Here is a 12145-nt window from a genome sequence, read left to right on the forward strand (position 1 = left end):
TAGATAGATAGATAGATACCGTAGGTAGATAGATAGATAGATAGATAGATAGATAGATAGATACCGTAGGTAGATAGATAGATAGATAGATAGATAGATAGATAGATACCGTAGGTAGATAGATAGATAGATAGATAGATACCGTAGGTAGATAGATAGATAGATACCGTAGATAGATAGATGGATAGATACCGTAGATAGATAGATAGATACCGTAGATAGATAGATAGATAGATAGATAGATAGATAGATAGATAGATAGATACCGTAGGTAGATAGATAGATAGATAGATAGATAGATACCGTAGGTAGATAGATAGATAGATACCGTAGGTAGATAGATAGATAGATAGATAGATAGATAGATAGATACCGTAGGTAGATAGATAGATAGATAGATAGATAGATAGATAGATACCGTAGGTAGATAGATAGATAGATAGATAGATAGATAGATAGATAGATAGATACCGTAGGTAGATAGATAGATAGATAGATAGATAGATAGATAGATAGATAGATAGATAGATACCGTAGGTAGATAGATAGATAGATAGATAGATACCGTAGGTAGATAGATAGATAGATACCGTAGATAGATAGATGGATAGATACCGTAGATAGATAGATAGATACCGTAGATAGATAGATAGATAGATAGATAGATACCGTAGATAGATAGATAGATACCGTAAATAGATAGATAGATACCGTAGATAGATAGATAGATAGATAGATAGATAGATAGATAGATAGATACCGTAGGTAGATAGATAGATAGATAGATAGATAGATACAGTAGGTAGATAGATAGATAGATAGATAGATAGATACCGTAGATAGATAGATAGATAGATAGATAGATAGATAGATACCGTAGGTAGATAGATAGATAGATACCGTAGGTAGATAGATAGATAGATACCGTAGGTAGATAGATAGATAGATACCATAGATAGATAGATAGATAGATACCATAGATAGATAGATAGATAGATACCGTAGGTAGATAGATAGATAGATACCGTAGGTAGATAGATAGATAGATACCGTAGGTAGATAGATAGATAGATACCGTAGGTAGATAGATAGATAGATAGATAGATACCGTAGGTAGATAGATAGATAGATACCGTAGGTAGATAGATGGATAGATAGATACCGTAGGTAGATAGATGGATAGATAGATACCGTAGGTAGATAGATGGATAGATAGATACCGTAGGTAATTAGATAGATACCGTACGTAGGTTGGTAGGTAGATAGATACCATAGGTAGATGGATACCATGGATGGATGGATGGATGGATAGATAGATACCCCAGACCGATACCATACCAGGTACAGGTACCATGGATTACCTTAGCTAAATACCTTAGATAGATGCCATAGTTAGATACTATAGATAGATAGATAGATAGATAGATAGATAGATAGATAGATAGATAGATAGATAGATAGATAGACACTGTAGGTAAATACTATAGATAGATCGATAGATAGATACCATAGATAGATAAATAGATACCATAAATAGATAGATACCATAGATGGATGGGTACCATAGATACCATAGATAGATAGATACCGTAGCTAAATACCATAGATATATACCATAGACAGACAGATAGATAGATAGATACCATAGATCGATAGATAGATGCCATAGATAGATACAATAGATCGATAGACAGCTGCCACAGATAGATACCATAGATAAACAGATAAATACCATAGATAGATAGATAAATAGATACCATAGATAGATAAATAGATACCATAGGTTGATGGATAGATACCATGGATAGATACCATAGATACCATAGATAGATAGATAGATAGATAGATAGATACCGTAACTAAATACCATAGGTAGATACTGTAGATAGATGGATAGATAGATACCGTAGAGTGATGGATAAATAGATACCATAGATAGATGAATAGATATCTACCGTAGATAGACACAGATAGATACTGGCAGTGTGGTAGCTTTGGCTAATATATTAGCTTATGGCTAGAACATTAGAACATTATTGTCTACCATTTGCAAGATATGTAACTTTTTTTATTATCAAATTTTGTGTTTTTTATAATGTCCTTGTGCAATACAATGGGAATAGAAACATTAACTGAATTGAATGAAAAGTTTGGTGAATTGTCATATCGCTCATATTATTGTTTTTGCACAATGCTGTTTTTTTTTCTTTTTTATATGAAAGTAAAAACAAATATTTTTTTCCCAAAACAGGCCTGGTTAAAGCTAATTAACACAAAGTAATTAACAATAATCTTCTCAGACGTTACATAAAAGCTAACATTTACAGTGCATTTTGCCACATCCTTTTTAGAAAAATCCCAAATTAATATGCAAATCATGACACCACTGTTGTCTACAGCAGCAGTGTTACACTAATTTTTGTTTACAGGCCGTTTTACGCTCAGTCTCATGTCAAATGGGCCACACCAAAAACATTCAGTTTAGTGCTCCAAAGATTTGTTTATCATAATTTACCTGACAGAGCAAACTGTTGGAACAGTTGTCACCTATAGAACAGATTAGACAGACTAAAGTTGGTGCAGTCTTAGATGCCTGGGTCATGTTATCTGTTAACAAAAGGTCTTTTAGCAAAGCTTACAGAATGCAAAAGATTGCGCATATACGACTGCATTAATATTAGTCTTCAAACTGAATGTTTTAACAAAGATGAAAGTCCTGTACAGTCCTGTTTAGTTATCAGCAATATCAGTAGCTAGGCTAACAAAAGCTAATGTAGCTAGATATAACAGTGTTTTGCAAGATTATTTATTGTTAGACACCATTTTAAAATGTTTTTTAGGAAACACAGTAACCCAGATAAGGTTTAGCTTACCTTACATCTTATTTTCACCCTCATGAATGTCCTTTATGATAATAATTGACTTATTTATTGAATCCTGAAGGCTTTTCTGGAGTTTTTCTTTTCACTAATCTGAAGTAGTAGTGCTTATTTCACACGTACATGTGCACTTTTTCTCATCACATTTCACCACACCAGACTCTCTGCTCACTGCTGGTTATCATTCCTGTGCCATTATCTAGGAGAAAGAAGCATAATTCCCCCCATTTTCCAACAAGTGTTTTAGTTGACAATCAGCTGATTTCTGCCCAGAAGGAAATATGTCAAGCCTTTAACTCACATTTTGCTGCAGCCGACCACATCTTTGATGAGAATAGCACAAACCTATTGAAGAAAACTGATCTCAGCTCTACTATTACGCATGGTCTTTTCTCACTCCAGGAATTTTCTCCATATTTAGTTGCTAATGCCCTGGCTAAAATTAATCCACGAAAAGTCACTGGAGAAGATGGGCTGGACCCCTTTTTATTGCGTCTCGCAGCCCCAATTATTTTAGAATACATTTTATACATTTTTAATCTCTCAGTTTTATCTTGCAGAATTCCCAGGGTCTGGAAAACAGCTCATGTAATTCCTCTGCATAAAGGTGGTGAGACAACAGATCTGAATAATTATAGGTCAATCTCAAAACTGTCCTGTTTAGCAAAAATGTTAGAATCTCTAGTAAACCAGCAACTGAAATCATTTCTTCATGAAAATTCTGTTTTATCTAAATATCAGTCTGGCTTCAGAGAAGGTCACAGCACTATCTCTGCTACGACACTGGTTTTAAACTTTATTCAGACATAGACAAGAAGAAACATTGTGCAGCTGTTTTTATTGCCTTAACAAAAGCATTCGACACAGCTGATCACACACTTCTTTTACGGAACTTAGAAAAGATTGGCTTTGATGCAACTGCGCTGGACTGGACCCAAAACTACCTCACTGACAGAAATCAATACATGGCATTGAATAATTATAAATCAGAGTTGGTATCTGTATCTAAAGGTGTACCACAAGGTTCAATTTTGGGTCCAGTCTTATTTACTGTCTACATAAATGATATTGCTACCTCTGCTTCAACCTCAGACTGCAAAATGCACCTTTATGCAGTAAAGTGCTGGACTATGGTGACGTTATCTATAAATATGCTCCCTCCAGCTCTCTCAAATTACTGGACCCAGTGTATCACTCTGCCCTGAGGTTCATCACTGGAGATCCATACAGAACTCACCACTGTGAGCTGTATGCGAAAGTTGGGTGGCCCTCTTTAATGGTACGAAGGGAAACACACTGGTTAAATTTTATTTATAAGACACTCTCCGGTCATTTGCCAGGATATATCACTTCATTGATTAATACAAATAACTGTAATTATCAGGCTCGCTCTAGTAATTGGATCAGCTGCCAGGTACCAAGAGTTTTTACTGAACTGGGAAAATCTGCTTTTAGTCACAGTGCACCAGTGAGCTCGAATTCACTACAGGACACACTAAAACTCAGCTCACTGGTGTCACTTCTAAGTCATTTTAAACTTTTAATATCAAACCACCTACAGACAGCCTGTACCTGTTTTACTTAATCATATTTATTCGTAACTTTTATTTTTGTGTTAGTTCTCCTTAGTTCTTTCTCTTATTTATTTATTTATTTATTTATCATTACTTTTTTTTTGTGATATTGTATTATTACCTTACTAATTTCCTATCTACTTTTGATCTTAATTTCTTACCATTTAAATCTCAAGTTCTATTTTTATCTACTTTTATCTTTTATTCACTGTTATTTTAAAATTTATTTTAATTTAAAATGATTAAATGTAGTTATTATTTTCTTTGTCATGTCAATCCCTGTTTTTGTAAATGCTCGGCTACATTGAAAATGAGGGTTGCCCTCAATGTACTTCCGAGTCAAAATAAAGGTTGATTTGATTGATTGATTGATTGATTGATTGATTGATTGATTTGATATTGAACATACACTATATTTCCAAAAGTATTCAGTTGTCTGCCTTCACACACATATGAACTTGAGTGACATCCCATTCTTAATCCATAGGGTTTAATATGATATCGGCCCACCCTTTGCAGCTATAACACCTTCAACTCTTCTGGAAAGGCTTTCCACAAGGTTTAGGAGTATGTTTATTGGGATTTTTGACCAATTTTCCAGAAGCACGTTTGTAAGGTCAAACACTAACGTTGGACGAGAAGGCCTGGCTTGCAGTCTCTGCTCTAATTCATCCCAAAGGTGTTCTTTCAGGTTGAGGTCAGGACTCTGCTTTGTGCACTGGTGCGCAATCATGTTGGAGCAGGAAGGGGCCGTCCCCAAACTGTTCCCATAAAGTTGCGAGCATGAAGTTGTCCAAAATCTCTTGGTGCTGAAGCATTAAGAGTTCCTTTCACTGGAGCTAAGGGGCAAAGCCCAACTCCTGGAAAACAACCCCACACCATAATCCCCCTCCAACGAACTTTACACTTGGCACAATGCAGTCAGACAAGTACCGTTCTCCTGGCAGCCACCAAACAGATCAGATTGCAAGATGAATAAGCGTGATTGGTCACTCCAGAGAACACGTCTCAACTGCTCTGGGCTCCAGTGGTGGCGTTTTACACCACTGCATTCCGCGCCTTGCATTGCACTTGGTGATGTGAGGCTTGGATGCAGCTGCTCGGCCATGGAAACCCATTCCATGAAGCTCTCTACACTGTACTTGAGCTAATCTGAAGGACACAAAGTTTGGAGGTCTCTAGCAATTGACTCTGCAAAAAGTTGGTGACTTCTGCGTGCTAGGTGCCTCAGCATCCACTCACCCCGCTCTGTCATTTTACGTGGCTGACCACTTCGTGGCTGAGTTGCTGTCGTTCCTAATCGCTTCCACTTTGTTATAATACCACTGACAGTTGACTGTGGAATATTTAGTAGTGAGGAAATTTCATGATTGGACAGGTGGCGTCCTATCACGGTACCATGCTGGAATTCACTGAGCTCCTGAGAGCGACCCATTCTTTCACTAATGTTTGTAGAAGCAGTCTGTGGGCCTAGGTGCTTGTTTTTACACACCTGTGGTCATGGAAGTGATTGGAACACCTGAATTCAATGATTTGGATGGGTGAGTGAATACTTTTGGAAATATAGTGTATCTGGAGCACTAAGCGATTTGCTGTTGAACAGTGACATCAAAATGCAGGCTTATGCTTTTTATACTTTTATAATTTTCAGAATACATCAGTTTCCCACAAAAGGTATGGTTGGTTAGCCACCATGTCAGTCATTATTGTGCAAAGGGTTGATTACAGGTAATTTTATTTTAGAGCATGGATTGAAATTACTTTTAACAGGTCATAGCCAAACCATAATTGGGCTGTACATTTGACACAGCTAGGCCCAGTCCCATTTCACCCCTTGCCCCTACAACTTCGCCCTTAGCCCTCTGTTTTGCGCGTTTATGTGTACGGTTAGTGTCCCCATTCTTGTTGAGATAGAGGGGTAGGGTGAAGTGCTGGGGCTAAAAGGCCCTCCAAACTGAGGTTTTTCAGAGACACTCCAAATGGAGTGATATGACAAAAAAAAGAAAAGCCGGCAAGATGGCTGCACGAGCGATCAGAGAAACCCACAAATGTGAATACTTAATTACGATAACCACTCTTAGTTTAATGTTTTTTAATGTATTATGGGTGTTTTCTTCGTAACAAGCATAAAAAATCGCTAACAGTATGTTAGTATGTCCTAACAGTATGTTAAATAGTCCAGCAGTTCTGACGCCTGAAGCAGGCCATTTAAGGTAGAATGGGAAAATTCAAACAAGAATATCTGACTTCAGATTTGTATCACTAATGAATTAGCAGTGGGTGATAATAAATTATTGTCTTGTAACCAGTCTTGTACAGTGTTAGCCTAAATGTAACTAAAGCCCTGCAGGGGGGAAATAAACTTTACCTTCCTCTCCTATCACTGAAGTCGGCCCAGGTCGCCTACAGAGCAGCGCTGGTAGCTGTTAATGAAGTAATGTTTTTTTTGTTGTTTTTTTTTATTTGAGGATTCCATTTCATAGGGCAAGATTTCAACCGCTACCCTTTGTAGCTCCAAGGGGTTAGGGTGATGCTTGAAAACAAAGGGTAGGAGTAAAAAGAAGAAATGGGATTGGGCCCTAGAGTCTACACCTGGTCTACAGTCATAAAATAAGTTTTTCTTGTCTTGTAGCTTGGTGGTGCATTTCTGCTTGGAGTGGGTATCTGGGTGCTGGTGGATCCTACAGGCTTCAGGGAGATCGTAGCAGCAAACCCTCTGCTCTTCACGGGAGTCTATGTGATCCTGGCTATGGGTGGCATGCTCTTTCTGCTGGGCTTCCTGGGCTGCTGTGGGGCAATACGGGAAAACAAGTGTCTGCTACTGTTTGTGAGTACATTTCTCGTCTTTCCCAAATATGAAGTCGAAAAAGCACCTAGCCAGATATTGCAGATGAAATCAAAGTGATGATATAACTGCTGTATCATGAGTCTAAAAAAATGGAAACGGTTGACTCTTCTGCTTCTTCTTCCACAGTTCTTTCTGCTCATCCTTATCATATTCCTGGCGGAACTGGCCGCTGCCATTTTGGCCTTCATATTCCGGGAGCATGTGAGCATCATCTGTATTTAATATGGTCAAGTGCTTACACTGCTATATATCTTGGTACCTCACTAATTATGTCTTCCTGTGCATCAAAAGCTCACCAGAAGTTACTTCACCAAGGAACTGAAAACTTATTACCAAGGCAGTAACAGCAGTGATGTTTTCACCGCCACTTGGAATACCATCATGACCTCTGTATGCTAAACCCTTCCATATGCATGATTATATTCTGAAATTTGTGCTGCTGTTAAATTCCTGGAGCTAATGAGTGTGTTCATTTGTTGGTCACCCTGCAGTTTGAATGCTGTGGGGTGAACGGCGCTGAGGACTTTGATCAGTACAGCCTCTTCAGACACCTCAACCCCAGCACTGTGGTGCCAGAAGCCTGTTGCCGGAGGAATCTATTAACGAACAAAGAGGAGTGTCTCAAGGACAATATGCCCATCCGTAACAAGGTTGGCAAGCTCCATGGGCAACTGTTAAGAATGAATATGCATGAACATATTTGTCCAGGAATGAACGGCAAAAAAATAATGGGGGTTTTTCCTTTATTTATTATTCAGTAACTGCCTATAAATGTACATTTTTATTTTATTTATTTATTTTGTAAAAGCTTCCCTCAAATTAACAGAACATGTGTTTTATGATCTACACATATCGTTATATGCTTACCATTTACAGCTGAAAGCCAAAAATCTCAGACACGCTTTGTATTATTTTATTATTATTAAATTATTATTTAAGTAATGTTTACAGAGCAGATCACTGAAGAGATGCCGTCTGTTTATAGTTTAAAGCCCAGATTTGTGGAAAATGGGTCAACTTTCAGTAGAAAAACAGACTGTGTGTTCAGCTTATTATAATTTAAAATTACATCACCATCTATTTGACTGGAAAGAAGAGTTACAGCCTCATACGACACCCACGTCCTGAATGTAACTGTAATGAAATATGAAGGTTATGAAGAATATGACAGTGCGTTTTGGAACCACTGGTGGGTTCAAGGAGTTTAAGAGGTTAGTCGGTGAGATGAGCCTGTACTATTTCTAAACTCTAATGTGGACCTGCGGTGGTGCAGAATGCAGTCATTATGGAAAGGTCTGCCAAAGAAGAAGAATTCTGTGCCGGTTGAAGCTTCTCTGCCTGTGATACTAAAATGTTTTTTTTCTTTTAAACAGGGTTGTTATTCAGCGGTGGTGGACTATTTTGAGACTTACATCTATATGGCTGGAGCTCTAGCTATTGTGGTGCTGACCATTGAAGTAAGACTGCAACTTTTACTGAAATACAAACCATAGTACTGTGTTCATCTTAGATACTTAGGACACATTGTCTGTTAACCTAAACCTGCAGTGGGAGAACTGTTACAGTGTGTTGTGCCACTTTGCCCCCTGGTGGACAAAGCAGATAAAGCCTTGGCATAAAAGACAAATGAAAAGAAAAAAGTGTCTCAGTAAGATGTTAGACCACCACGAGCAGCCAGAACTGCTTTAGTGCATCTTAATGTACACCAATCAGGCATAACATGATGACCACCTCCTTGTTTCTATGCTCATTGTCCATTTTATCAGCTCCACTTACTATATAGGTGCACTTTATAGTTCTACAGTTACAGACTGTAGTCCATCTGTTTCTCTGACACTTTGTTAGCCCCCGTTTACCCTGTTGTTCAGTGGTCAGGACCCCCATGGACCTTCACAGAGCAGGTACTATTTGGGTGGTGGATCATTCTCAGCACTGCAGTAACACTGACGTGGTGGTGGTGTGTTAGTGTGTGTTGTGCTGGTCTGAGTGGATCAGACACAGCAGGGCATCCTATCCTATCATTCAGATAAACTTCCAATTAGAAAACATGCATGCACGACTCAAAACAACTCCATCCTGAACACTTTATTTGGATGGTCCACTGTAGATTTTTTGTAAATGTTCAGTATATATTTAAGTAACATTCAACTGAATAGTCAATCAATGCCACTGGACTTGAAGTTGAATGTCACTTAGATGGTTCACTATAGATGCTTTGTAAGTGCTCAGTCTGCCTTTCAGTAACATTCAACCAAATACCCATTCAATTAAACTGAACTTGATCTATCCCTAAGCCCCTAAACCTAACCTGAACCTCAAGGCAAAACCTACATCTACTTCTAACTCTAACCATAATGTTGTTGATAATCAACTGAGCATCGCCTGAAGGTTTGTTAATGATTTAAGTAGCTATAGAACCTCTATATGGGACCAAATAAAAAATACATTCGCGTTTTGTTGTTTTTGTGTACCTATATAAAAATAAATATATTTTTATTTGCTTCTGTAGCGTTTATAGAAAATGAATCTTGAGGTAATGCTCTTTCCCAGTGTTACAGTGCACAAAATTGTGCTTACAGTTCTGATGTAAGCAACTTTTAGTAGTTCTGTAATTTTTTTTAAATTTTGCACAATAGTAAATGATGTTTAATTTTTTTCTGTTTACACACTAAAAAAATTGAGAAAAAAAATGTACTTGCATTTAATCAAGTCAGAGGCACACCAATACTTTATTGCTTTTGATATTGTCATCAATAAAGCTGTCAGATATCACAAACATTGCATTTTACGTCGCAATCGTACAGCCCTACTATCTGCATGATAATCTCTCAATCTTTAGTAACTTGTCTCATTTTTGCAAAGCTGGATTCATTGAGGTCTGGATTTATGATGCCGAGTTACTGTTGACTCAGCTTCTAATTCCTCTGCTTCCTTTGTTTTCTCTCTCCTCAGCTCTTTGCAATGGTGTTTGCCATGTGTTTGTTCCGAGGAATCCAGTAGTCTGTTCGCCGCTGTAAAGAAAGACATTTCAAAAGAAAAATGGCTTAAAAAAAGATGATGTAACAACTGTATATATGTCATCTCTGTGTTTTTGAGTTGGATTTGCCAACAGTGACCAAATTGTACTTCACAGCTGGAACTTTGAGGTACCGGAGCGTAGAATGGAAAGTATTACGAACAAGAGGCAAACAAAATTTCACTCCAGCGGCAGCATCGTTTTGCAGCCCTTTAACCTGAATGGAGGAAGACCTTGCACTGATATTTGGAAGAATATTTATGTATAACAATTAATTCATTTGTACAGAAATAGTGTACATACTTTACCTCCTTCACAGTTGCATCCGAGCCATACTAAAATCTTTCCACGATGGATGTTACGCGTGCGTATGTGTGATGGTGGAACCACCTTCTGTATTGTAACGTGATGTGTATTGAATATTGCAATAGTGCTTATTTTATGTGATTTTAGCAAAGATCTGTATGCGTTTGTACTAGTGTCCATAGTACCTGTACACAACTTTGATTGGTATTAAACATGAAAATTCCAAAGCTGATTTATCTTTCATTCACAGAATGATGCAGCTTGCCCTGCAGCTGCAGTCATCACGGTATCGGTCTTGATTAAATAATGTACTGTTCTTTGAGATCTTGTACCTTTTTGAGTTTGTCTCCTAATTGAGAAAGTGTTCCTCTTAACACTTACAACTGAGTTCACTTCACTGGAAGAACTGACTTGATCTAAACCCATAGTAGGAACAAGTTGTGGACGAAAGTACACAAACTATGTACTTGAGTTAAAGTAGAGACACCCAAGGTAAAACATTACTCCAGTAAAAGTAGAAGTTTCTCTCCTATTTGAGTAAAAGTACAAAAGTAAATGTACTTAAGTATCAAAAATAAAAGTACTAAAAGATTAATTATGGCTCTGATGTCCTGTTATCATTTTTATAACAAGACTGGCTTCATGAACTCATTTTAGATGTAAATACTCCAGTGTCTCTCTTGGTAAACCAGTCTTTTAGTAGAATGTCATTAGTTAGTGATGCTGATGTCTATCAAAATTATATTAAGCATTAATGATTGGTGTTCTTGCTTTGTGCTTCTTTTGTTTTGACATGTTATGTTTTTATACACACAGAAACCAAAAGGAACGTCAGATTTCTCAAAATGTAGTGGAGGAAAAAGTAAGGTATTAAATTTTGAAATGTAGTGAAGTAAAAAGTGGCCCAAAATGGAAAAACTTCAGTACAGGTACATGAAAAAACTACTTAAGTACAGAAACTAATTACATTTAGTTAGTTACTGTCCACCACTGGTAGGAACCAATGCACCAATGCAGGGGCCTTTACATAACCAGTATACACTGTGGTCTACACCAGGGACATCCAAACCTTTTTCAAAGAGGGCCATGTCAGCATACCTGAGGGCCAGAATGTTATTCAGGAAATTATTTTAAAAATGTGAAAAAAGCAACCATATAGAGCAGTTAATCAAACCAAGGGTCTGGCTGGTGAAGCATTCTAAGATCTTTGGTATCAGACGAGTCAGAGTGAAACGTATCAGTGGACAGAATCAGAGCTTTGTGTGAGCTGCTGTGTTTCCTGTCACTGTATAAAAGATGCATGAGACTTCTTTTATTGCTGGATTGCTCATTCAGTGCAATTCGGATCGATGACCACTTACAACAAATTATCGATTTGTTTAATCAGAGTAACAATACAATATGACTAATGTGTTAAGTTTATTCATATTCAAGCACTTGTTCAAAAGTATCATTTGTTAGACAAACAAACTATAAAACAAACAGATAGATTGGATCTTGTTCTATACATTTCACATAAATG

At 37.4% G+C, this 12145-nt stretch overlaps 1 protein-coding gene across 2 annotated transcripts in view; it reads left to right on the forward strand.

Moving 5' to 3' along the window:
- The window catches only part of tspan18a (tetraspanin 18a), a 64646-nt gene extending 53701 nt beyond the window's left edge, over window positions 1-10945 (forward strand). For both annotated transcript variants that reach the window (XM_017700678.2, XM_017700679.2), the window contains exons 4-9: window positions 7086-7280; window positions 7428-7502; window positions 7593-7691; window positions 7793-7951; window positions 8675-8758; window positions 10254-10945. In XM_017700678.2, coding sequence (XP_017556167.1) covers window positions 7086-7280; window positions 7428-7502; window positions 7593-7691; window positions 7793-7951; window positions 8675-8758; window positions 10254-10301 — 660 coding nt within the window. In that variant the 3' untranslated portion in view covers window positions 10302-10945. The remainder of the gene's footprint in view (window positions 1-7085; window positions 7281-7427; window positions 7503-7592; window positions 7692-7792; window positions 7952-8674; window positions 8759-10253) is intronic.
- The last annotated feature ends 1200 nt before the right edge of the window (window positions 10946-12145 follow it).

Source organism: Pygocentrus nattereri, chromosome 15 (assembly GCF_015220715.1).
Source record: "Pygocentrus nattereri isolate fPygNat1 chromosome 15, fPygNat1.pri, whole genome shotgun sequence".
Classification (NCBI taxonomy): Eukaryota; Metazoa; Chordata; class Actinopteri; order Characiformes; family Serrasalmidae; genus Pygocentrus; species Pygocentrus nattereri.